This window comes from Aphelocoma coerulescens, chromosome 23, assembly GCF_041296385.1.
Source record: "Aphelocoma coerulescens isolate FSJ_1873_10779 chromosome 23, UR_Acoe_1.0, whole genome shotgun sequence".
NCBI classification, from domain to species: Eukaryota; Metazoa; Chordata; class Aves; order Passeriformes; family Corvidae; genus Aphelocoma; species Aphelocoma coerulescens.
The window spans coordinates 5,024,368-5,051,479 of record NC_091036.1 but is presented as its reverse complement, the minus strand read 5'-3'; the positions used below and the strand labels follow the sequence as shown (position 1 = coordinate 5,051,479).

At 46.7% G+C, this 27,112-nt stretch overlaps 1 protein-coding gene across 2 annotated transcripts in view; it reads right to left on the bottom strand.

Moving 5' to 3' along the window:
* Window positions 1–2,989: 2,989 nt before the first annotated feature.
* Window positions 2,990–27,112, bottom strand: part of KIAA0319L (KIAA0319 like) — a 33,445-nt gene continuing 9,322 nt past the window's right edge. For both annotated transcript variants that reach the window (XM_068994468.1, XM_068994469.1), the window contains exons 4-21: window positions 25,137–25,422; window positions 22,994–23,095; window positions 22,076–22,173; window positions 20,842–20,929; window positions 19,734–19,826; window positions 19,043–19,175; window positions 17,930–18,158; window positions 17,062–17,185; window positions 16,390–16,522; window positions 15,391–15,539; window positions 14,936–15,087; window positions 14,623–14,761; window positions 14,137–14,296; window positions 12,042–12,184; window positions 10,964–11,086; window positions 10,368–10,458; window positions 6,641–6,732; window positions 2,990–4,700 (exon numbers count right to left, since the gene is read on the bottom strand). In XM_068994468.1, the coding sequence (XP_068850569.1) occupies window positions 4,513–4,700; window positions 6,641–6,732; window positions 10,368–10,458; window positions 10,964–11,086; window positions 12,042–12,184; window positions 14,137–14,296; window positions 14,623–14,761; window positions 14,936–15,087; window positions 15,391–15,539; window positions 16,390–16,522; window positions 17,062–17,185; window positions 17,930–18,158; window positions 19,043–19,175; window positions 19,734–19,826; window positions 20,842–20,929; window positions 22,076–22,173; window positions 22,994–23,095; window positions 25,137–25,422 (2,523 nt within the window). In that variant the 3' untranslated portion in view covers window positions 2,990–4,512. The remainder of the gene's footprint in view (window positions 4,701–6,640; window positions 6,733–10,367; window positions 10,459–10,963; window positions 11,087–12,041; window positions 12,185–14,136; window positions 14,297–14,622; window positions 14,762–14,935; window positions 15,088–15,390; window positions 15,540–16,389; window positions 16,523–17,061; window positions 17,186–17,929; window positions 18,159–19,042; window positions 19,176–19,733; window positions 19,827–20,841; window positions 20,930–22,075; window positions 22,174–22,993; window positions 23,096–25,136; window positions 25,423–27,112) is intronic.

Genomic DNA, 27,112 nt, shown 5'->3' with positions numbered 1-27,112 from the left:
TGGCGTGACCAGTTCCCAGTGGGACATGGCCAGCACAGGGTCAGTCCTCCAGCTGAGCCCCCTGCAAGTCCCGGCCTCTCTCAGAGCAGCGACCAACGCTCCTGCCCGGCTCTGGAACAGCCCCAGGGGCAGCTCCCGCAGCCGGGGGCACTGCAGGGTGCCAGCGGTGCCCAGCTCGCAAGGAGCCACCAGCAGTGTGCCCACACCCTCGGCGCAGGGATGGTTCAAGGAGCACATCGCCACTGTAACTGTGTCCCCCCGTGGCTACGGGGGACCCGGGCGAGGTGCGGGAGCTCCTGTCAGTGCCGTGGACAAGGGAGAGCCCGGCTGGAAGAAGGAAAGCAGCAGCAATCCAGGGAATCCTAATGACAGGAAGGCGCTGGGGAGCAGCGCCAAATCCACACGGTCGGAGCAAGGACAGCACATGCAGCAGAATGAGTACAAAGAGAGGAAAAACCGTGCTCCCCTGGCTCCAGGAAGAGCCTTTTGTTTTTTTAACTCCTCCTAGTCCCGGGTGCTGCTTAGGGAGGCACAAGTGGTGTAGCTGCGACTCCAACCCCGATCTCCCCGGCTCCGTCACGGTCCGACAGGCGCCTGGTCTTGGCCTCGGCCGCGGTGCCTGCGGCCAAATCCCTGCACCCCCTTCCCCCAGGGACCGCGGGGCTTCCCCAGGCTGCTGAACCACCAAAACACCGCGACAGCCGCGTGGGCAGAGTCCTCGAGCTGCTGCCTTGGCCACTGTCACAGCTGCCTCAGTTTCTTGCGAGCCTGGAGCTGCTCTGAGGCTCCAGCCCAGGCCGTGATCCCCCCCGGGGATGTGACACAGACCAAAAGGTGCTGGAGGCAGGAGCAGCTCTTTGCCCTCAGGGCAGTGAGAAGCCCCCATCTCCTCTTCCGGTGCTGCCCCGGGGCTGGTGCAAGTTCTCCCCACCCACCAAGCCGAGCCCGCAGCTGGGGAGCTCAGGAGATTCGGCTTCCTTTGTCCTTAGGTGACATTGAAGGAAGTGAACTCAGAGGGCTCTAGCAAGTTCTCCCCACCCACCACGTGAGCTGTTCACGGACAGAAGGGCAGCTCTGAAGGTGAATCTCCTCCCTTCTCTGAAAAATCTGTGTCCCAAAGTGCCATCGGGTCCCTCCTGGCTGCCGTGGTGCTAAAGTGTGTTCTCTACACAACCAGCCCCAGCAAGAGCTCCGTGGCCACAGTCATCTCCTTCAAGGACTCCACTAATCAATACACGTTCTGCTGCTGCACGAGGAGGTGCTGCTATCCAGGTGTGGGGCAGCTCGAGCCCTGACACTGCTGCTATTTTGCTTTCCTGTGAAATCAAGTCTTTGATGAGAACTGTCCCACAGCTGAGACTGGAGAAAGAAGCAATTGGGCAGCAACAAAACATCTTCCCTGTTTATTTGAAAGAAACATTTTGTTTTTAAAAAATAACTTTTAGTCTTGACCCAAGTAACACTGGAATTCATCAAACATCATTAACCAAAGTGCAGACAGGTTGAGCAGCCCCAGCTATGCAGCAGGATGAGGAAAAGAGTCAAGAGCAAACTATTTCAAAAGTAGAATTTGCCTCAAACATCTTCACCAGCACTTGAATATGTTAAAGAAAACAAAACTGAGTGAAGGTGCTGTTTCATCTGACAGATGTCTCAGCCTTTAACTTCCACACGTGGGCAACTTGTAGCCAGTGCCTCTAATTGTGAAATCATAAAGCATAGCAATGCAGAAACCTTCCCGAGCAAGGTCACGCTCAAGGCGCTTGGGTAACAAACCAGCAGTGAAATTAGTGACCCTGGGGGAGGAGGAGAGTGGGGAAAGGGCTTCCAAAATCCCAGGGAGGCGCTGTGCACACACCTGGGGAGGGCTGTGCTCCTGGGGCACTACAGCAGACAGTCCACCCTGCTCCTGCGTCGGGCCAGAAGTTCCCACCTTCAGCCTTGGAGGTGTCCTCGCCTCCATCAGCCTCACACATCCTTGTGCCCCCCAAAGCTGGGGTGCAGGGCTGTCTGTCCCCATTCCTGAAGGCTTGGTGGCACTGAGGGTTAACACGTGGAGGGGGAAGAGGCTGCACAGCCAGGGAATATTAATGGGAGCTAGGAATCTAACGGGAGCTTGTGCTGTGCTGTCCAAACCTGCACTCAGTGATAGCAAGGGACTATGAGCCACGGGGCACAGGGGGAAGGCCACAGCCCTCCCCAAAGCCCAGCCTTGGGTTGGGGTGCAGCCCCTCAATACAGCACCCCCACTCGAAGGGCTGTGACCCCACAGTGAAACACAGGGATGAAGGAAACAACCGCAGCTGAACAAAGGTGTTGGAGGTAACAGCTGCAGAGATTTTCATTCCCTCTCCCGTAACAATCAGCCAGGCTTGCTGGAAAGCCCACCCTGTGGCTGCTGAGAGGGGCACTGACCAATGCCCAATGGCTGAGCCCCCATCTGCTGCTGGGGGCCCTCCCTGGGATGCGCAGGAGCAAGGGGCTCAAAAAGCACATGCCCCAAGGACCAGAATCAGGGAGAGCTCCACAGCTCCCCTCTCCCAGCATGAAATACTCCCAGGTGCAGCCTCAGGACCACACCTGGTCAATTCCTGCAGCTCCAAACCCTCCTATTCCCAGAGTTTGTTCACTTAGATCCAAATGAAGGGACATGCAGAGGGTGGTGTCACCCAAGAGTTAAGTGTGTGGCCATGGGACAGCCAGCGCTGGGCTGTGCCCTCTGAGGAGCATCCCGGGGTCAGCCCTCCCTGTGTGTGGCCCTGGGCGGGTTTGGAGGGAAGAAGCCATGGGGAGAGCGGGTGCAGGAGCCTCCAGGAATGGGAAGCCTGAGCCAAGCCCCAGCTCTGTGCCAGACAGCCCAGGCAGAGGGTGGCCCGTGCTGTGACGCCAGCAAATGCCGTGGCCTCAGCACTGGGAGAGCTGCAGGCTCCAGTGCTGGGCCTGAGGAACAGCTGATTGCCCAAAAAATAAACTCAGCAGCAGCCAGGACTACATTCAGTGAGGGAATGTCCCCTCACTTTCAATAGTGTTTAATCTTCATCTAGCTCAACACAAATCAGTAGTGCAGCAATATAAATACAACTGAGGAACTTAAAGCCTTTTGGCTTTCATAGCTCAAAAAGAAGAAAAAAATAGCCAATGAAACAAGTTTCCAGTTTTTAAATTAAACACAAAGAAAGGCAATGAACTGCCCACCCATCCCCAGAGGAGCAGTGGCATCCTTCATGCCAGCACGAGGCTGAATCTGCCCGAGGACAGGGTGCAACTCACACAGCAGCACAGTGAGATAAGGGAGTGGGAATCGGAAAGGACCCCTGTGCCTGCCCTTGGGCTCAGGCAGCAGGGACAGTGACACGCTGTGCCACATGCTGCTAGCACTGCCCATTGCCCTTGGGTACCCAGAGTTCCCTTTTCCACCACGTGTGCTCCTCACACTGCAATAGGAGCACACAGGGCTCTGCAGCCACAACAGCACAAGGCCAGTGAGCTGCCAGCCTGAGGGAGCAGTCAGCTGGGGACTGCAGAGACCGATCCCCATCGCCTGGGATGTGCAAATTTTAAGGGGAAAAAAACCCAAACCAAAAAACCACAGTACATAGTGTTCCATAACTGAGATATGGTTAATGTCCAGCCTCACGGACGGCCTAGTGACCAACAGAAGGTGCTGGGGCCACAGAACATGTCACAGCTTTGGAATGAAGCCAGACGTTGGACACAGGTACCAAAGGTGGGTGTGTGTCCCCAGCTCTGGTACCCAGCAGGACTTTGCTGCAGGAGGGGGTCTCCCAGCCTGGGCAGTAACCAGAGGTCAGCTTTTCACATGTGAACAGGCACCAAGTCCCCAACACTCCCCATGAGAGCGGCCTGACAGCGATTTAGAACAGCCACAAACCCCTCTCCTACCTGCAAACTGGGGGAGTGTGATCAGAGTGTTTACATTCCCCCTCCTCTACACTCCAACAGCAGCCAAGTGCATGTGAAAGGACAAGTCTACATTAAAATAGTGCTTAAATCATTAGGGAAGGTGGGAGTAAAGGAGAAGAAAGTTGTTGGACAGCACAAGTAGCCTGTGGTAGGCTACAGGAGCCTGAAGGGAGCTCAGAGCACAGTTCAAGGACTTGACCTTCCTTCTCCAAGGAGCTCCAAGGCAAGTGAGCTGGCAGTCCACAGGTGTTCCCTCCACTGCAGTCTGAGGTGGCTTAGGAGGGTCCTGCACATTCACAGTTGCTCCAAGTGGTTCTGTCCTGCCCTCTTCAGATGCCAGCTCTGTCCTTTTCCGACTCTTCTCCCGGGGTTCACAGTTGCCTTCTCCTCCCTTTGATTTCCCTTGAAGTTCAAATTCAAGTACAACCAGTTTTAACCGAATGAAAAGAAACCCACAAAACCAAAGTTATTTTCTGTGAAACTAGTTAGCAGCGTTGTCCTAGTCAAAGTGGCCTCCAAAGGCCCTGGTATGACAGGGACGGGAGTGGCCTTCCCTGCTGAGCTCCAGTCAAGGCTGCCTGAGGGGAGCTATAGGATTTCCTCCCTCTGGTTCTTGGGTTTGAGTGTCACTTGTCCGTTGCGCAAGGAGCCGTTCTGGCTGCGGAGCAGTTTCCCTTTTTCCCGGTCAGGCCACGTGAAGATGGCTTCATCACTGTCCAGCTCGGACTCGGAGTGCATCAGGCTCGTGTTGAGGACCTGGGTTTTCTGCCTGCCACCTTGAAGGAGAAACATTCCCAGGTTAGAAATGCTTTTAACACCAATGAACCACCTCACCTTACTCCATCCCCTCTAAGTCTCCTTTTCTGATCACGTCTAAGAGGCAGCAGAATCTGACTTTCCTCTGTGTGTTTCTTATTCCCTCTGATGCTGAAGCTAAAGTCATCCTGTCTCAGACACTCTGGCATGTCACAGGTCACCACAACACTCCAAGACAGCACAAAGCACAACAAGCAGGCAGGAAGGCAATGATGTGACCAGAAGGGGCTGTGAGTACACATGGGAGCTGTGTCTCCCTGACCTTGCTCGGGGCATTGCCTAGAAAACGCTCCGAGGGCTCACGACCAGAGCAAGAGAGTATGCAGGTGTGTGAGGGAAGATCTCTGCCATCTCACTACCCTCTCTGCTGCTCCTGCCTGCAAGGGGAGAGAGATAAATTAGCAGGATGATTTTAGATTAATGCACAAGGACAGGAGAAAGACATTTACTGATATTGTCAGCAGAGGAAATATTTAAATTTAGCTTTTCCTTAATGGAGAAATGCAACATTTCCTCTGTTAGCAGAAAGCTCCCTGGACATAGCTAGCAGGGAAAAAGCCTTTAGTCAGCAGCCAGCCTTGGAAGCAGCAAGATGAGTTTAGTTACCAGAGAGCAAATGGTGAGGCACATTTAGTACATCTATTGCACAGTGGGCTCGGAGGTGACAGATGGTCAGATTAAAGAAGAGTTGGGTGCTGAGGGAGGGAAACACACCCGGGTTTCCTTCAAGAGTATCTGTGTTTGAGCAGTTGGGACAGCCTGCTCCTCGGAGGAACAGCTGATCAGTCTGTCACTACAATGCCCTCCATGCTGCTCTTGGGCACTGCTCACTTTGCTGGAACACCATTAAATGGGATAACACTGGGATGAGCAGTTATTTTCCGCTAGCAAACAAGGATCAGGGGCTCTTTTCCACGCACAGTTAGCATATCCCCTTCTCTGAACAAAACCAGAACACACTCTGATATGAAACACACATTTCAGCAGCTGTAGAGCTCCCTGGCACTCAGCAGAGTCATATTTGGCACATTCTTTCCAACATTTCCCTCTTTTCCTGGTCAGTCAGCAGGTGACCACAGCTTGGTTCAGGTATCAGATAAAAACATTCCAGCCTGAAATAACTCCCTGATCTTCACAAAGCACCTGACAAGAACTCTCAGGACGGCAATGCAGGCAGGAAAATCCTGGCTAAGAACACTGAAGACAAATCCTGCCTTTCTGGAATGGGCCAACGGACCTGTAGTCACATGGAGCACTGAGGAATTCATGGATCTCCCTCCTAAATGCACTTGCTTACTGGAAAACTAGAGGATGAGGTAAATGTGAAATTTTCACAGCCTGATGCTCACAAGAGCAAGAATAAGTAAGTTGATGAACCAGTTGTTTGTGGTGGGTGAGTAGCAGAGCAGAAATAAACCTCCATCTCTCCAGTATACAAGTATTTTCAGGTTATTTTCAGGTGTCCATTGGCTTAGTATAACATTTATTGCCACTGAATTACTGCTTTGCTGTAGAGAATGACAAAAGAATTGCATATTGGCAAGAAAGGAACTACCAGAACCAGGGGAAAACTTTAGAGCAGGAGAAGTTACAGTCAAGACCCAATTTTGGGCTTCCTGGGTCAGGCTGCTCTGCACAGCTTGAGGCATCCACTTCCTACTTCTGTGATACCAAGTGGAGACATCAGGACCAGGCCAGTTTCAGCCCCAATTTCCAAATCTAAGACTTAGATGACTTCACTAAATACCTCATATACAGATCTAAGACAAGCTCTTAGATCTTCTGAGACCCCTGTGTCAGCCCCTACATGACATTTGTTTCACTGGGATTTTAAGTCCACAGTGGAAGAGTCCTCAGTCAGCACTCTGGAAGTGCTGAGCTCTTCCCTCTCTTGTTTTACCTGCTTTGGGATTTGGTTTTAACTCCAGGCTTTCTTGATCCGTTGCATCCAAAATCTTGTATTTGCTTTTTCTTTTGGATTTTCCTTTCCGTCTAAAGGGGAAGAAAAGGAATTAAGAGACAGTCTGCCAACTTTTGGGTGAGGGAAGCTATGCAGACAATCAATGTGATGGATAAGCAAGCTTCGTTTATTAGCAATACAGAGGCACTTATATAGCATTGAATACAAGCTTATCAATTCTTTAATTAGTTTAAGTTTATAAAGGTGCATTCTTACTTCTACATAATTGGGTTAGATAAAAACTACATTTGGCAAGCTTTATGTTTTGTCTTGAGAGATCATAGTCTTTCCTCCCTTCTCATGGTCAGCACATCTTATCAGAACAGCACTGTACCTCCTAAAAAACTCCCTTTTTGTTCCCAGGCTTGTTTCTCACACAGGCACTTTCTCATGGAGGTTTTTTCTCATGCAGGCCTTTGCTTGCAGGCTTTTGCTTGTACAGTTATTGATTTGTTCCCTTTATCAGTGATCCATGTCCCTGATCCTCTAACCATTCTCCAACAATTCCCCCTTTTTCTTTTTGTACAAGCAATACTTGATTGGCTACAGATGTAGTAACTTTGTATATCATCTTTTGCAAGCATTGGCACAGGCAAGGTAAGCACACTATTGTTAATAATATTACTAGTCCCACAGTAATCAAATGCTGCACGAGTGAAACCAGCCATGGTCCCAAACCTAGTGACTTCAACCATCCTTCCAAGCCGAGACCATTTCCTTTCTGTAATTGTGTGGTTAATTGATGTAACTCATTTATCTGCTTGTGAATCAGGACAGAAAGATTCATACAGCACATACCTTAGAACTCTTCACAGCTGTGGCTGTGAGCTAATAGTAAAAAATCAATGGCTACTTAATTTTGTAATATTGTATGTCTAACACTAGTAACATCTACACTTAACTAATCAAGCATTTGTGAAGTTATGTTTAACTTATCCCTTTCTCAGCAAGCAAGTTTATGCCAAATAGCATAAGCCCTGGCTGCTAAAGCACCAGGTAAAAACATAGATGCTAGCCAAATTGACTGCCTTGACTTGATCTAAATGGGCAGACAGCTGATTGAAAATGTCCACTAATTCTCCTGTCTCAAGACAGTCAAAAAACAATTTTTCACTCTACTTCTGTGTTTGGTGTTATACCCAAAAATTTATGCAATTCTCCTTCTTAGTTTTGTCTTTGGAGAGGGTTCCCTGACACCCACCCCAAGTCACTAGCAACCACCCAGGGCAGCTGTTACATTCGCCCCAGAGTCTCGCTATTTCTCCTGCTACGGAGAGTGGTGGATCTGGCAAGTCCTCAGCTCCTTCACTCAGCCACGTCTGCAGCCTCTCCCAAGGCTTCTCGGGACAGAGGTCCCAGAGTCCACCTGTTATGGTAGTGGCATCACTTTCCTCAGGAGCTGATGCTGACTGTGCCTTCTCACTTCGGGGTCCTGTAGTACGGCACCACTTGCTGGGCACCCCTCTGGTCAGTGCTGCAGCAATGACTTGTCCCTGTTGTTGCAGGACATTCTGCAGTGTTGCAGTAAAAGCAGCTGTTTGAGATGACTGTTTTGCACAGGTAGCATGTACAAGCATCTCATCTACACCTGCTCCTTGGGGCAGCATGGCAAGAATTGTCTTAGTTTGCCTATTAGCATTTTCAAATGCAAGTATTTGGAACATTTGCTCTTGGAGCTCTTCAGAGAGCTCAGTTGCATCCTTTAAGGCTGCTGACAACAAGGCTTTGTGGGCAAAAGTCTGTGACAACTGATGAATGACTACGGGCATGGTCAGCTGTGTTACTGTCGCCCTGTAAGCTCTGCTCCCAGTTAGCATGTCAGCTTGGAGTGCATACAGTGGGTCTTATGTGTCACTTTGATGTTTGCTAGCTTCTTCTTGTGCTAGCTGCTTCCACGTTCGTTCCCAGAGCAGGAACTGTGAAGGGGTTAACAACAACTGTGCGATGGTGATGCAATCATTCGGACACAGAACATCTGCTGTAAAGATAGACTGCAAAATGCTTCGTGTAGGTAAGTTAGCAAGCTTTTTGATTACTTCTTGTATCATTTCTTGGTGCTTCTCCCTCTCCCGGGGCCGACTCCCGGTAGCCCTGGCTGGCTCTGGCTTTGCAGGCGACGAAACCGCAGAAGCCGCTTTGCAGCCGGACGTTCTGCTGTTCGGCGGGGGGGGGTTGCTCTCTGCCACTTTTGGCTGGGAGTTAGGACCTCTGGGCTGATCTGCCGCTTTCAGCCGGGCACCAGGACTGCCTGTGTCTCCTTGGCCTGCCCGCGCCCCGCCCCCTGGGTCGGGCGGCTCTGTTTCTGCGTTTGTGGCCATTCCTCCCTCAGACATTGGAAGGATAACATCCTGCCCTGCTGAGTTCAGCAGCTCCTGCGGTGCTGCTGTGCTTTTAATCGGTTTTCTCGTGGCCAGCCTGAAGAACCGTGCTACCCTGGACTCCGCTCCGGTCTCTGGCCGCCGCTCCGTAAGACCCCTGTCTGTTCCTTTCTCGGAGCTGCTACAGCCAGCGCTGCCACTCTCTGTTTTCATCTCTGCGAGAGTGCCAGTTACTGCTCTCCAGATTAAACCGACAGCTTTTGCTTCTTTAGCTTTCTTTTTGAATGATCTTGGATCAGCTAGTTCCTTATAAAGGTTTACTTCTTAACTCCCCGCTTTTCTAAAAAGCGTAAAAATAAATCAAGGGCCACCTCTGTTTCCATATCTGCGTCCTACCGCATCTGCGTCTTACCGCAATCCCTGTCGACAGGATTTGTGCAGCCTTTTCCCAGGTTTGCCCTTATCAGCTGATATGGCAGACCCCTCTGTAGGTCAGTCCAGGCACGGATCAGATGCTTGCCTGCAGCTGCTGATCTTTTGCCCCCCGATTGCTGCTATATTGGTGCCATGTCGGTCTCCTACCTTAGTCAGAAAACGAAGTCCCAGTCCCTGTTCGGGCGCCAAATGCCAACTTTCGGGTGGGGGAAGCTATGCAGACAATCAATGTGATGGATAAGCATTGAATACAAGCTTATCAATTCTTTAATTAGTTTAAGCTTGCAAAGGCGCATTCTTACTTCTACATAATTGGGTTAGATAAAAACTACATTTGGCAAGCTTTATGTTTTGTCTTGAGAGATCAAAGTTTTCCTCCCTTCTCATGGTCAGCACATTTTTATCAGAACAGCACTGTACCTCCTAAAAAACTCCCTTTTTGTTCCCAGGCTTGTTTCTCACACAGGTACTTTCTCATGGAGGTTTTTTCTCATGCAGGCCTTTGCTTGCAGGCTTTTGCTTGTACAGTTATTGATTTGTTCCCTTTATCAATGATCCATGTCCCTGATCCTCTAACCATTCTCCAACAACAGTCCATTTCCAAAAGAGCCAGAAGAAAAACAACTCTGATCTTCAAAGCTAAAGCACTTGCTATTTAGGATTATGTTCATGTTACAAAGTGAAACATTAAAATGTTGCTAAGTTGCACATTTATAGGTTAATTCAAATTTTGCTTCTTAACATAACCCAGAGTTCCATGACTTCAACATTTCACTTGAAACACTTAAGTGAGAAAACCCAACATCCCAGGGCTCAGCAGATGACCTGCTGGGATGATGGGTTTGAATCTTTAACCTCCTACTGCACTTGGCTGTGAAGCCTGGATACAGTGGGGGTTGTGGTCTCAGTCCCACCTCTTGCAGCAGCAGATCACCATCCACGACAAGAATCCGAGGGCAACCACGATGATGAAAGATGCAATGATCACATACAGCACACTCCACTCTGCAAGCAAAACCCCAGAGATAAACACGTTTTGGCACCTCATACGGTTGTCAGTGCACATTTTAGGGGACTGTTCTTGGGAAAGAAAAGGCAAGGCCTGGCCCTTTGCAGAATTAAGGCTGGCATTCCCCACTGGCAGCACCACCAGAACCCCTTGGGAAGCTCGAGATCCAGTGTGTGGATTCACTGGGCAGTTTTCACTGTGTGCTGGTTTACAAAATTGGCTTTCATGTGGCAGGAAAGCCTCTGTACGGACATGACAGAAGAGAGCTGTGATTTATACACCCAGAATGGACTCAACTCTTAATGGGCGTTCACTGGGAGGGTCTGGAGTCGCTCCCCTATCAAACATCACCTGCCCAGAAGGTGAGACAAAGAATTGTGTCCTTGTGTCAGCATCTCATCAGAGCACCTGGCAGACAGCAGGTGCCTGGCACTGTGCCCACCCTGGGTTTCAAACACGGGTTTCTCTGCAAAAGTGCCCACCCCAGGGGGGTTCACATACCGCAGTTGCTTTCGCCATCCCCCATCTGGACCCTGAGGAAGTTCTCCATCCAGAACGGGTCACACACACAGCGCTTGGTGAAGGAGTCACAGCGCCCGTGCTCAGAGCAGTTCAGCTGACAGGCTGGGGGCCAAAACCAGCAAGGTGAACTAAATGACTCACAGGTGAGGCAAAAATGGGACAAAATAGTTCAATACAGCCAACCCCTCCTGCAGGCTCTGACCTGAATGTGGCCCTTCTGTAGCTACTCATGGCTCAGCTGTAATCACAAGAGGTGAGAAGTGCAAACGTAAGCACCCGGGCCTCATGCCAAACTGAAACATCCCACTTCACCAGCAACATACATTTTGCCTAATAAATCCTCATTTTGATCTACAAGTTATGGAATTTGTATATTTGTCAAGTAAATGTGTTTAAACAAAGTTTTGATTTTCAAATTCAAACCCTGCCTGTGAGATAGACAAAGAAACAAACAGATCCTTTGGAGGGACCAAACAGAACTGAAAAACAGCTTCTGAAGGCCACAAAATGGTAAAATCAGGAAGTAATGAAAAGAATGACTTTACACAATTCTAGTTTCAAATCTCTAACTGATCAGCAAATGATCCTCAAAGGATGGATCTCATAAAAGAAAAACAGTGCTAATGCAAAGTTGTAGAATAATGATAGAAGGGAAACATTTCCTGCAGACTGATGTTTGTGCTGCACAGGAAACCAGTGGGCTCACAGCTACCAAGACATGCAGTTTATTGTTTTCAGGATGACACTCATTTCAGGGGCTGTAGTCCATTAACACTGTACTTTAGTTTCATAAGTATCAATCTGCTTTTGGTTTTGTGAACTCTTCACAGCAACACTGCAAGTAATTATTTATAAGAAGTTAAATAGTGAATAGACAGAATTAATTGGTAAATAAGTGATTAGTGACTTAATTTTCTGTTTCCCATTTATTAACATGAAAGCTCCTGCAGTGAGTGTAAGTGTGTGGGCATGTGGGTGTTCTTAGTACCCTTATTCCATCAGGCACCTGAAAAGAAGGGAAAAGATGTTAAATCTGTCCCAAGAGACTCTCACTTACTGACTGTGTTAATCTCCAGTGCCCGGAAGATGAGGAAGTCCGACTGTTGTTTCCGCAGTTCGTTCTTCAGTGTCCAGGCCACCTCTCGTCCTTTGAATATCTGATGGGGAGGCTGGTTCTGGACAAAGAACACCATCTTTGTGCTGGAAGAAAGACAAGAATTATTATCTGCTGCTTCTCCAAACATCAGGTAGAGAGCCACACTCTCCAGTCTGTCATTAGAGGGATTTACTCAGAATCCCAAATTTATTTGAAGACCAGACTTCTGGCTCTGTTCGGAAGCAAAAAAATATCTGCTGTAGGGCAGATCTGGCCCTACAGCAGAAAACCCTTCAGGATATCTGATCCATTCATGTTTTCCAAGCTAGGGCTGCACTGTTCTTGAGTTTGCACATCAAGCAGATCTTTGAATGTTCATGCTAAGCATCAAATCCCCAAACATTAAGGTCCTGCTGTTTTCATATTCTCCTCCCTTCTTCCCTGTGGGATCCTCAGACTTTACTACACCTGGAACTTGGGGGTCCATTTAGCTGCTCAGCACAGAGCTCCAGCATCAGACAGCGGAGGTTTCCAGTCTTTTGCAGAGTTTAGTTGGAATGCACCAAGTGCTATAGCCAGAAAACAGCCCAGGTGTGAAGGATTCTGTATTCTGCAGCTTTTACTGCATTAACTTTATGACAATAGAACTTGTTCCTCATGGCTTGCTCACCTTGCAGAGCCCTGTGGATCCTTTAGACTCACAAGAGGATGCATGAATGTTTGGGATTTATTATCACTAGCGAATTTATCAGTCAATGGGATATTAGTGAAACCCTCAGAGTATGTGAAAAAGAACAAACCAGCAGGCAGAGGAAAAAGCTCTTTTTTAAACAGCACAAGTTACTTTGATAGTGGAGGCAAAAACGGGATCTTAAAGCCATCTGTCAGGGAACAATCTCTGCTCCTTTATAACACTTCCCACTCTTTTGTCTGCTTGAACATATAAACAGATGAAGCATTAATGACAAGAATCCCTTACTTGCCTTACTCAGGGGCGACTGGCTTGCTCACGGCAGAGACAGAGAGCTAATGTTACAACAGAAAGTGCTGGCTCCTCTGTTCTCAGCTCTCCAGGTCTGCATGGACAATGAATTCTGATTTTCCTGCTACAGCAGGCCATGTGGACATGAAGGAATCGATACATCACAGCACCCAGGGAAGTGTAAAGTAACAGCAGATTTATTGCTGACTTGCTGCAGGACTTTAAGCATGTCCCTTAAATATTCTTCAGTGCTTTAGGTACTTTGAAACTACTCCCCTTTTAATAAAAACTAAGTGCAATATTGCACTTATTTCAAGAGATGGCCACTCATGGCTTGTTGCCACTCTCCAGGCAGGCAACACCACCCTGACCTACAGCCCTGCTCAGCAGCCAACTTCCATGTGGTTAGGAGAAATGCAGTTTTCTGTAAGCCAACTAGCAATCAAAATTAAGCTCTTCTATCTCTTCAAAGAGAAATCACATTGTCTTTCAACATTTTTTGCACATTAAGCTGAAGCAGTTGTGTAGGCAATAAAGCTAATGCAGAACTAATGGAAGGTGTCCCTGCCTGTGGCTGTGTGGTTGGAATTGGATGATCCTTAAGGTCCCTTCCAACCCAAACCAGTCAGTGATTCTATAAACTAACAATTTGTCATGAAGGTGAGGAGGATTGTTACACACCACCTCTGGTGTGTCACAAGTGTTTCACCAAACTCCTGCACCAAGCCCCATTATTTCTCCAGTTACAAATCACAGAACATCCCTTCAGATAGTCTCCCCAATTTTCAAAAAACAAACCAAGCTTTGTTCTTATTTTACAGGTTTGAGGTGAAAAGACATTAGCAGCAGCACTTTTCAAGGACAATGCACCATCTCCAGAGGTAAAAGATACTCAAGACCTGCCGGAAAGATACTCAAGACCTGCTTGGCAACTCTGATCAGAGCAGGAATATCAATGTTAAGCAACAACTCCACATGTTCTGATGGTCCAATCTGCTTTCCAAGAGAAAAGAGGCCTTGATTTTCCAAACCCTCAAGCAATTCCCCCCGTGTACCCTCCCAGATTAATCCCACCTTTGTTCAGTGTATGGCTGGATCTTTTGCACGGTGATGTCTGAATCGAGGACCCCCAGCAGCACCCCTATCTGCCGGATGAACATCCCCTTCTGCCGCTCCGTCAGCTGGCTCACATTCACATCCAGAATTATCTCCACCAGGTTATTTTTCCTAGGATCTAGGGAGAATGTAGATAGTACAGATCTTTAGAGTTTCTATTTAGCAGCCTGGGTACAAGGCAGGTTTTTAGTATCTCTCCAGGATGCTTCTGATTTGAACACAGCACCAGAGAATGGCACTGAAGGAAGGGATGCAAGAATGACTTTCAGCGGTAACAGAAGCAATGAGAGTCAGCCCTCAAAAACCACAGGAAAACACAACCACATCCCCCAAAACTTTCAATGTTTACAGCTCTAAACTGGACTAGATGACACATTTTAATCCCAGTATACTGTATCTAGAGGGCTGTAGGCAAATGTGGTACAGCACAAAGCCCAGACTCACCAGGTTTGACCTCCACTGTGGTCCTTTCCACATCACTCTCTCCTTTGGCATCTGTTACTCTGAGGTGAAATGTGTAGGTCCCTTCTACCAGATTGGACAGGAGGAGGACAGGATGATGGTCTGAATTATTTAAGACTTCCTGGAAGGCAGAACAAAGTAAGTATCGGGAAACAAAGAATCAAAGTAGCACAATGTATCATCATATTCCATGATATGACAAGGTAACAGCCCAACAAGGAGCTTTGTATTTCCTCAGGAGCTGTCAACACTACCTTGCACTGATTTTTGTGATGCTTTACAAAAGAAAGCTCACCCCAGCTGCAGGGCTCCCCTCGTCTCGGGTCCACAAGTAGCTGACAATCCCCTTATCATCAGAGGATTTTGATCCGTCCAACTCCGCTGTGTTTGTGGGCAAGGTGATGACAACGTTACCAGCAATCTTTGCAACGGGCGGCTTGTTTATCTCTAAATAAACAGAGAGGAAGCACTTGGAGAAAGATCTTGTGTTGCCCAATCAAAAATCACTGCATTAGATCTCCAGTGTACTCCAGAAATCCCTGTGTAACCCCAGGGAAGAGAAGGGAAATACTGCAGGATTAAGCTGAAGATACTGCTCTTCCAGAAAAGGGCAAACCGCAAGGCTGCTTCAGTGCTCCCCACATTGTATCCCTGTGTTCCTTACTTTTACTGTGTCTCTGAACACAGGTTTTGCTGAACTGCTCAGAGATAACCTGTGACTTGAGCAGCTCTGCTCATGGCTGGATGTACCTTCCTTGACGATGACGTTGACGGAGCTTTGGCTCTGCAGGTTCCTCTCATCTTTCACTGTCAGAGTGAACTCGTATGTCCCAACCTGGAGGCCTGTGACAGTGGCAGTGCTGCTGTTGGCATTCTCCAGCTTCACACCATCTGGACCCCTAACCAAGACACAAGGAATTTGTTCAGTTTTTGATCTTTTTCAGGGGTTCTGATCAGTTTAAACTTTGCATAGAGCACTGGAGGCAGCCTCACTCCAAACAGGAGCCTGGAAATAAGAGTCCATGACAAAAAGCAAAATCAGGTTCTCCAGTTACAGCAAGATAATCTAAAGGGTAAGTGCAGCATCCAGAACAAAAAGCATTATTTCTGGCTGTTTAATGTTTTGGTTAATTTCAAACCAGAGGAACACTGATAACGGCATTTAGGTGGTGTTTACAAATAGTGGTTCTTTCAGCAAATTGGCTTGTGAACTGCACAATGAGCCAATTTTGTAAGAAAAAGGTGCAAGGCAAAAACAGTCCTTCATTTCTAGGGCTTTGCACAGACTTTGCATTAGCAAACAGAAAAAAGCTAGTGCAAGTTGCTCATAGGCTTTTTCCTGAATTCCCTAAAGCATTTCAGGGAATTCAGAGTCGGAAGAGAACTCTGCCTCATTTAAACAAACTGCAAAAGCATGGAGTTAGGAGGCCCTGCTGTTGTTTGATTACAAGGGTCAGTCTCTCCATGAGACTGAGACCAAGACCAAGCTCCACTGCTGTGAACGGAAACACTGCTGAGCCACACCATGCTCAGAGTGGGAGTCAGGCCTAGAGATGAAGGTAAAGCTATTTCGCATGCTCAAACAAAACTCCACCTCTCTCCAATCAAACATAAATCCTTGTCTTATTCAGGTCATTGAAAGCTTGTCAGGCCCAATGTGACCATGCCTGAACACAAGGGAGGTGTGGGGGTGTGACTTGTTTAAAATGAAAGATTTGGTACCACAAGAATGTGGAAGGTGATACACACCGTGTTTTCTCCCAAAGAAAGAAGACTATCTTCTGGTCATCCGAGCTCTTGCTGCCATCTAGAGTGGTGCTGTCCACAGGAAGAGTCAATTCTTTATCTGGACCAGCATCTGCTTTTGGGGGCTTGTTGTTCTCTGGAAAAGAATGTAGGACTTTGCATACACATGCCATAAAGGTGGGAAACCCCACCATTAAGATTTTCTCCATGATCCCCAGTATATCTCCTGCCCTCTACCTTGTACTCAGATAAAGTGAGGTTAAAAGCAGTTAAGAATTCCAACGAGCATTTCATTCACACATCTGCACTAAAATGAGACTGTAAACCAGGAGTTCTGATTTTTGCTCTCATTTTCTAAGTACTGCTCCACTTTTCCTGCTCCTGTCCCAGGACCCAGCACTGTGGGCAGACACAGATGTTTGGAAATACAATCCTGCCTTTATTGTAGGAAAACATTGATTAGGTTACATTGTGTAAAGTACGAGAACGGCCTAGAAAGCCAATATTCCTACAAGCTTTCTTTTGCTCATTTATCAGTAATATACCAGCCCAGAATGGTCCTGAATCAGAGCAGCTTTTCTGAAAGTCACCATAAGATCTAGAGGCTGCTGGCAGATTGCTGCTCACCTCCAACCCCTGGAAGGGAAGCAGCAATAGCAGGTAAAGGCAGCTTACCTGGCTGGACTATCACAGTGACCTCTGCAGTGGACTGGTGCCCAGCAGAATCAGTCACTATGAGCTGGTAGGTGTAATCACCTTCCTGCATTGCAGAAAGCTGCAAGACTGGTGTCCTCACGCCCTGTGAGAAAAGATATTCATGGATTAAAAACAATCCTCATGCAGATGATGATGGACCAGAAGACTCTGATTCTAAAGTAACTACTACCAGCACATTCTAGGGGGTTATTACGAACTCCAGCTACAGAAGCACGAGTCTGTGCCACTTCAGCATGCAAAGCTCTTGCAGCTAAATTTATGCACACTACAAGGACATTGTTGTGGGACATAACAAGAGTAATGCCATACAAGCAGACCTTTTGGGATTCAGTAGTTCCCAGCTCCAGCAAAACCTCTGGGGAGCCCTGTGCAAATCCCACACATAGTGAACCTGATTCATGGACTTTCTTATTCTATAAATTTGACAGTAGTAATAATCTTTAAAAGAAAAATGATGACACAGAAACAAGTTCCAATATTTACTGTTTAGGACTGAGGAGAGTCTGGCCAGTATTGGCAAAATTTAGACTCCAGGATTCAACTCAAAAATTCCCACCTCTCTCAATCCCCCTTCTTCATCAGGATTTAAAACTGCATTGCTCAAGAAAGGAACAGGATGCCAGTGGCAAGGCTGGTGCACCTGCTCAGCCACTAAACAAATACCAGCTTCACAAGCATTTAATTTTGAGCACGTACTTAATCACCACACGTTTGCTCTGTAGGATTCTAGGAGACATTTGCTAACAGTCCATTAAAACTGGTTTGATTACAGATAAAAACCCAGCTAGTAAGCAATCCAGGTGGAACACTGGAGACATGCACTGACCTGCATCTCCATCACCTTCCCTTTGCTGTTAGGGCTGAGCAGCCACTCATAGCTGACGATGCTGTGGTCGTCCGTGCTCTGGTTGCCGTAGAGCGTGATGGAGTTCTGGGGTAGGGTGATCACCTGGTTTGGGCCAGCATTGGCCACTGGAGGATAATCCACTGCCTTGTTCACAGTCAGGTTGGCAGTGGTAGAGTTGCTGGCACCATCTGAGTCCACGACTGTTAGACTGAAGAGGGAAAAAATAAGTGAAAGCAGTGAAGAGTGACGGTGATCAGAGCTGAATACAGCCTTTTCTGAATAGAAACTTCCCCCAAATGTCCAATTATCAGCCTCAAAGTGATGCAAGAAATTCAACAGTCACATCCATCTCCCACTTGAAATCTAACAAGCAGTTCCAAGGTGAAACACAGAAGTACATGACTAACCCACAAGTGGCATGGACACAGCACATCTCCTCAGGTAGGCTGGTACCACAAAACACATCTGCTTTTTGCTAAACCTGGATCTGAATACGGATCTGAGTAGTTCAGATGCCAACTGCTTAACAAGAAAGCAGTGTTCAGTTAGAGGTACTCCAGTTTGTTTTACTTTAAATAGATCTGCTGATGCAATGATGGACATCACACCAAAATACAGGCCAAAGGAAAAACACAGGACAAATACAAAAGTAAAATCAGCTCCTGCCTATTGCCCAGGTTGTGCATCAAACCATTACGCCTCATTCACTTATCTGGGACAAACACATTGCATTTAAGAGCTGGATTTGAAGACTGCATTTCTTCTCAGCTTTTACCCAAAGAGTTTTAGATGTGACATTTTGAGAGACATTTTGTAGCACTGACAGACCATTTGTTCCCTTCAGCCATCCTCTTAACCAGGGCTACAAGTCAAGAATAAGAAGCAGCTGGATAGCTTATCTCTCCTGAAGTGCAAAGCTACAAAAAGTGTAGCTTTGAAAGTGTAGGAGTGGAGAGAGAGAGAGAACATCACAAAATGGAGTTCTCTCCATGTTTTGTGCTGTTTTTTTTAAACCAGATTAACATTTCAGGAATCCCATACATTTCACTCTTAAGGGATGAGAACTGATGGGCTCCCCTAGGTGTGACCTACCTGAATGTGTAATTCCCAGGTACCAGGTTGGTCAGTGTCAGTATGGCAGTATCACTGGAAACCTTCTCCTCTCGCAGGGGACCCTTCAGCTCCTCCCAGTGGTAACTGATAATTTTATCATCATCAGTGCTTTCTGTTTCAGTAACAGGGGAAAAAACACACATACAAGGAGCTGGAAAATGCTGCTTCACAGATTTCCGATGGTCAGTCCCTATTTCTGCCCTGGGCTTAGCAGGCAAAGGTATTTTTGGTCCAAGACCAGAGTCTCTCTTATGCTCAGACACCCAAAATGTAACAAATCAGTGCTAGTTGGGGCTAAGACAACCTGAATTTATTTAAAGGAACTCCTGAAAAGCTCTAGTGCAGGCCAGGGTCACTGAAGGTGACACATTCGAAGTTTAACAAAGAGCCCAGTACTTTTGACTGACAGTAATTATTTTTTGATTCTAAGCAGCAACCTCCAGAGCTTTTCCTTTTTTAGGAGATTGGCTCAGGCCAGTGCCCTTCAAAAGGGAACACAGAGAGGTGCTGTTGTGTGTGTTCCCCTCTCCTGGCCAGAGAGACTAATTCTTTTCACTGAATTGTGTTTGACAGTGTCACTGTTTCTCTTAAACTTTATGCAAAGGGCCAGTCCAGGACCAAACACAAACCAGCCCTGCTGGATGCTGCACTTAAACCTGCAGGTACTTACGGCTGCCGTCGATAAGAGTGGAAATGGTTGGCAGGGAGATTTCCTGGAACTGTGGGGACACGATGGCAACAGGAGGCTGATTCACCCGGGGCTCTGCAACAACAACCCAGCTGTTACCATGACACTACAGGCAGGCCACGACAGAAAGCTCTGGCCAAGGAACTGCAAAACTATCAGCAACAGTGATTTGTGTCTGCAGCACGTTCTACACCAGCTTGGGGAATCAAGGCTACCAAAAGGGGGTTCAAACAGTGTGGAGGTGAAATGCCAGCACACCAGTGCTCTGGGAAGGCTGCACTGCATCAGTTTTCCCCTACTGGGTCCAGCACCTACAGCTTCTTGCCACAGTGTGGCTGCTGCTCTGAAAAGTGAAGGATTTTGGTGCATGCTGCCAGCTGCAAAGTCACTGCTTATAAGGAAATGATCAGCCACGGCACCCAGAAGACCAGCCACACTCTTGCTAATTTAGGGAGTTTGAGAGCCCTTCTTTGCCCACAAAGGCTGTACAAGAAGTCTTACTGAAAACTGCAAAATGAAGGGATTTTATTGAAACCTGTGGTTGCCTCTTTACACAGGCCATCTAAAAAGTGAGGCAGTCAGCACAAGCTGCTGTATCTCCACCAGCTCATCTGCAAACCACGTTTTACAATAAGGAATGAGATTTGACTCAACCTGCCTGTGGTTGGGAATGATATTCCTTACTGGACAGGGAAGAAACGAACCTCCAAAGGAGCTTCAAAGCTCTGTCTTCTCTTCAGTTTTTGCTCCTGCTGCTATAAGCTTTTTGTCAGACTGCAGCTAGTTTTTATGGAAGCAGTGGCCTTTCAGGGTGAGGTGTTTGCTGAGCACTTCTCTATCAGGATTCCAGCTCTTTTATCAAGTGGTTGGCTTGATACAGTACAGCAAAAATAGCTGTGTGTTAGCAATAGCTTCCTATCTCAGGAAATTATTTAATACATACATATATATGTGTATATATACACACACACTGCAAGTTCACAGCACAATGAATTAGCACCACACTAAACCAGGGTCTAGTCAAATAACCAAACCCCATGCTTTGTCAGAGATGGGTGAAGTCAAGGAAAGATCCAATCCCACCACTCACTTGGATTCACTGTTACATTCACATATCCCTCTCCGTGCGCGTTTTCCCCATCAACGATGACTTTGAACTCATACAGGCCAACAGTAAGCTGGAAACAAACACAAAGGATTATTTGCCTACAGGTTGGTGGCACCTTGTCAGGACCTATTGGAAGGTCAAGTTCCTGTGCTTTGGCACAGGAGCACTCAAGCAATTGTGCTTCAGCCCCTGCATACACAGCAAAGGATGGTTTCCAGGCCAAAATGGTATTATACATATTTTAGTTTACAATGGCTATACAGAAACCAAAGACTCGTATTTCTCTCTGCCACGGGATTGTCAGTCAAGCTTTATTTTCCAGCAACAAAAGGCAAACAGAAGAGAGATAACAGAGATTAGTTCAGGTTGTCTGGCCACAGGAATCTGTACTAGCAGATTGCATTTGAGGTGAGAAAGGCGACATGTAAGAAGAAAATCTCTTCTTGCATGTTTTTATACATGAAAGTGTTTCTTCTCTTCCTTCTAGGTGACATGAGCCAGGCAGTCACCCCTTGACCATTCACTGTTGAGCCAAAATGAGAGGGTGAAGGATCAGGTGCTGGATAACAATCTTGATACCCAAAAGACTGAAACCCTCACAGAGAACTGCACACTCCTTTCAAAAGGCTTGGCTCTGCATGATATCCTTACTTAAGCCTGTAGATTTTTTCTGAGTGCAGTAGAATCCAGAATGCTCAGAGGAATGTCTCAAGTACAGAACTGTATATTCACAGTACTTAGAGTCATTTCCTTGTTAAGAATCCCCATGTGCAGGAACTGGCAACCCTTGCCCTGTTAGAGCTTGTCTAAGAGCAGCAGCCAGGGACATGATGTATTGCAGGGCTCTCATTAATGGATGCAGCAAGTCCCTCTTCCAGTGGGCAGTACAGGGCTCAGACCTAACCAGACCACCACACTGTTCCAGCACTATTCCCACCCCTTGTTACTGTTAAATTGTGCCACTTGTGTGCCTTGTCACACTGCTTGTAGGCAGCTTGTACCTCCTGAAATCAATTTCTTGTTTCCCTCGTGCCAGATCAATCTCCTTTTTCTAAGAGCCTCAGAAGTGGGCTCACAGTCAAATGTTGGCTGCCTGCCCATCATGCAATTTCCTATTCATCCTGAAATCCCATACAAGTGTTTCCTGGCTGCCAGAGTCCCCATCTTCTCCACTTGGCATTTAACACAACAGGATAAGAAGCAGCAAAAGCTTTACCTTAGACAACTTCAGGGTCTGGGAGTGCTTCCCTGCCATTTCTCCACTGTAGTCTTTTGGATGAGTAATCAATTCCCACTCATAGGAATATGTGGTTCCTTAAAAAAAAAGAAAATGTCCAGATGTTTGTTTTCAAAGCCTGTCTTTCTCCCATGCTAAAGAACTGCAAAGGTATTAAACATTTACAAGGCACATTCTGCTGCACTGTGAAAAAAGGAGACAGCTTGGGCTGCGGCTTTTTGGGAATATACCCAGGAAAAGAGACAATCTGTGCTTCTAAACTCATTTAGTCTGAAATCAAAACCCATCTTTCAGCCTCTAAGGCAATAAAGAGCTCTGGAACAATCACAGCTCCAGGACAATAAGAGAGAAAAGCCTTATCCTCAGATCCTGCAGACACAGGAATGCCAACTTTTGAACAGGAATGAATCAATCCCTGCTGCTGCACAACATGGAACACACCTGCCTCTGCAGCTCCCACTGCCACAGTGGACAGAGTTAACATAAGAACTTTAAAAATACCTGCCAACAATTAGCATGATGAAATGAGGAGTGTGTAGCATCTGTCCCTCAGCAGGCAAATACCCCAATTCAGATTTCGATCACTTGCTAATACAGCTCAGTACCTATCAGCAAGTATCAAGAATAGATGCTGAAAATCCACTTCTTCCTCACACACCACCCTGAGAATGCACCACCTCCCAAATCCACTGGCTTTGTACCATTTTCCATTTTTTTGTGTCTCATTATTTTCTCTAAGAGGCAGCATGAGGTAATAGCTGAGTATGAAAAATTTCCACAGGAAAGCGCTCTCTAACAAAAGACATTTTCAAGACTGCCCTTATTTCATGCCATACATAATGACTGTTTGCCTTTTCACATCCCAAGCCCTTAGCAGAATTCCCAGGGAAGCCTTACGAGGTGGTGGTTCAGGAAGCACAAATGCGTTCAGCTGAACTTCGTTCTTCGGCAGGGTCACTTCAACGCTGTCTCCAGCAGAAACCACCAGCTCCTTCATAGCTGAAAGGGACAAACACAGAATTGGAAGAGGAACAGGAAAAAAAAATTATGTACATAAATCCACCTTGGTTTCAGTTTATGGAATAAACCCCAGCTACAAATGATGTATTTTGTAAACATCTTGTCCCTCAACAGACCTTCTGTTTCAGGTTTCGCTCTCCTTGTTAATGCAGAAGCACTAATGGGGTTTACAAAATTTAGACAAGGCCAGAATTGCTCAGTCACCTCTCTCTTTGCAGATACTGTGTTGAAATGTGGCCCTTTCACACAGCATAGGGGAGTCTCTTCACCCAGGCCCAGCAGGATGGGAAGGGTTCTACTTGACAGCTTTTTGGCAGAGAGCTCAGCTGCAGGCTCATGGCACAGCAAGACAAACACTGCTACTTCCAAACTGCAATTCCAGAGCTTCACAAATACATAAAGAATCCACTGAATTTCTTTTTTGAAAAACTGCTTGAGGGCTAAGAGAATTTTTTTAAACCTGCATAGCTGCCACACTGGGTATGGAAGCTCAAAATACAAATCTGGTCCTTTTATTTATATTTTCTTTTCCACCCCCACTCAAGAATTTTCTTGCCATTCCATTTCAAATAAACTGACAGGTTTTAAAGATTGCAGGGTAACCTTGAAAACTATGGCCAGGGACACATTTTCTTCTGCTTTTTATTAGCATTAAGATAACCAGAAAGCTGAACATATTTCTTAAGAACACCTCTCAGCCTCCTCATCCCCCTCTTCCCATTTACTTTATGTTTGTCTTTTTATTATTGGACCTGGGAATTATGCATAGAAAATATGCTTTCTTTAGTTTGACCCTGTCAAAGACAATGTTTCAGAGGCATGCACAAAAAATCCAAGTTAAAAATGATGGGAAAAAAGGACCTTAAACATTTAGCTATTTTTCCACCTTTATTATCTATTATTTATCTATCTTCCAATTTTAATAGCTACTGGAATTAACCACCTTTTTTCCCCTCTCAAATACTCCATCAGTCTTTCACCTGCAAAGAATTCCAAGGCAAAAAGTAATCAGATCTCATTAGGAAATAATAAAAACAAAACCCAGCCAAACAGACCAAGACCTTGGAAAAACTCGGTAACTTGGAAAAACTACCCTTTACATCATCTTTGCATTGGTTAGCAAAACCAGGAGGCCCTGGCTATGTCAGTCTTCCCAGACAAGCCAATGAAGATGTTTAAAGTATATTTTCCAGTTTTAGCTGTGGTAAGCCCTTAAAAAAAAAAAAAAACAACCCACATTAACTTGTCAGCACAAGCAGCCAATGAGCTTCCTGCCAAAAACATCTCTGGATGCAGTGCTTCCCTTACACTTTCCATTTGTTCCCTTGTAAGGGAAAGCAACCCTAAATTCAGAAGAAATTCAGCTGTGAATACTTCAGCACACTGGATTAACTGAATTCTGAGACACCACACGAGCAGTACACACCATTCCCTGTGCGTAGCCACCCCTGCAGGGAGAGCTGCCAGCCTGGGTGAGGGAACAAAGCTGCCAAAGGGCATTTTGGCCTTTATGCATTTTCAACAGTCTGTTTTAGGAAATACCAGTGTGAACAGAAACATCACCATGCTGCAAAGCAAAGCATGGGCTAACAGCCAAGTACACTGTTCTCCACGGCTGAACTGTGCAGCGACACTTCAGGGACAGAAAATAATCAGTTACACCCTCTTTTGAGCAGACATTAAGATTTCTGCTCAATTTGATAGATAGCAGCGTGCCAAGGCTACTGGAAAAATGCTTCCCGGGCCTCTGCCCCGCATCACATCTCAGCCCTCACTTTGGGAATTAACATATCCCCATTACTTTCCAGCTGTCCTCAGATGCAACAGTCACATGCAGATTTATGATGCCCAAGTCCCATTCCCAAGACCTCAGGAGTCACTAGGGTCTGTCAGCATGTGTGCTGACACAGAAACCTCGCTGTTTTCTCCAAGGTACCATAATAATCTCCTATTTTTCCACACTGTGTGGCTGGAAGAAGCCCGAACAGGTGATGCTTGCTGGAGCCCTGCGTGTCCTCACCTGGTGTGGTGGCAGCAGTGCTTGGGGCTGCAGCAGTGCTGGTCTGGGCTGTAGGAACACTGCCATTTGTGGGAACACCACTGGGCACAGAAGTTGCCACCTGCTCCTTCACTGTGCTTTTCACCGGCACGGGGCTGGCTGTGGGCAATGCCTTGGAGGAGTGAGGATGGGCATCATCGGGCAGCCCAGGCTTCTCAGTCTTCCCTGGAGCTGTCAAGCCCTGTGCCACAGGACTGGAGAACGTAGCCAGCACTGATGCTTCTGGTGCAGATGTTCCTGTGTGGATCTGTAAAGGAAAAAGTTGTCTGAGTTTGATCTGAACACTGAAATGCCAGTTTTAAGTTGTCCTTCTCCAGTTAGGGAGGCTGAAAACCCCCTGGTTTGTTTTCCCAGAAGCAGGATTTTTTTTCTGCTTCCTCTTCTCTCTTCTGAAGTGTTTCTCCATGTTCTTCCTTCACAGCAGACAGGCCATTTTTACCCCAGCAGAACACCAATTAACACCAGATTTAGCTACAGCATTTAAGTACCGAGGCTGTTGATGTGGCAAATATAAGAGAAGATCCAGGCTCAAAACTGCAGTGAGTGGAGCTAAAAGAACATAAAAGTGGGATAAGACAGACCCTAAAAACAGGGACAACAAACTGGGGTTCATTTACTTTGTCTGTGATTTCCTTTTCCTGAATCCATTCAGTCAGCACGAAGCAGGAAGACTGCACTGGCATTTTTATGTAATAACTAAATTGTTGCAGCAAGAGGAAATTTATTTTGGAATCACTCTTCAAAGCAAGGTGAGCTGACACACACAGCTCCCTACATGCCTGCCCCAGGAGATGCTGCTGGGGCAGGGAGCAGAGCTGCAGGGCACAAAGTTTGCTCACATCCACACAGGATGAGCCACTTGATTGAAAATAATCAGAGTGGTAGGAACAATTTCCTTTCTTTCATCAGAAGATTCCTTTTACCTAGCCCCATTCCAGTTCCTAGCCTGCCAGGCCATACTCCTGACAATTTACCCTCCACGATGAGGTCCATGTGTGTAGCACATTTTTTTTTTAGCTAACTCTATTTTGAGAACAGCTGCTAAATATTTTAAATGGAGCAATTTACCATCTTTGACTTGGAAAGCGCTTTGGAGCTGAATTTCCCACCACTATTCCCCATTAGAGGAATGATTAAAAGCTCATACTGGAGGAAAGATACTCAAGCTTTTAGACCACACTGTTGGCATTCAATCCAGGAAACAGGAACTGGGAAAACACTCCAGACCACGGTGGACAACATCCTTGTCAGTAAATGGTCTGGGCTTTAGAAAACACTACATGTTGGTTGTAAAAATAAAGCTGTGCTGCCCACACTGAACAACCAGCCAAGCCAGCAGCAACAGTGAAGGCATTGAAGGCTTCTCTGCAAGGTTTTTGTTTCAGCCTTGGGCAAATCATTTCATCTCACCATAGCTCACTTTTGCTCACAGAATGTAAAACAATTGTTTGGTTAATATCTGAGCTTTATGGACCAAAGAATCAAGCACTATTTGTTGGTGTTACAGACATAAGCCATCTTCCTTTATTTGGTTACTTGCTAATGGGCTTACTTAATCAGATCTATGGATTCTTTGGAATCCATTCAGGAAAAATCTGGCATGCTGCTCTTCCATCAGTGGCCTCAGGACAGCTGGATGTCCCAAGCTGTATCATCTTCCACGCACTGACAACTGCAAAGGGTACGGACTCCCTTTTCTCGAGATAAAGTTTGAAATGCTGGCAGGAGAAAGAGGGGAACAGCCAGGCAGGAACTCAAGTGAGACAGACTCTTTAGGAAAGGCACAGGAGCAGAATGTTTCCATGACTTCCTACCACTATGGGAAACCACCTGTTGCTTTTCAAGAATCAGCCCAGAAGGGTCACAAGAACACAGGAGATCCACATTCACCCGCTGGCCACAGCAGAGTCCCCACTTTGCTTGGTAATATTTTCAGT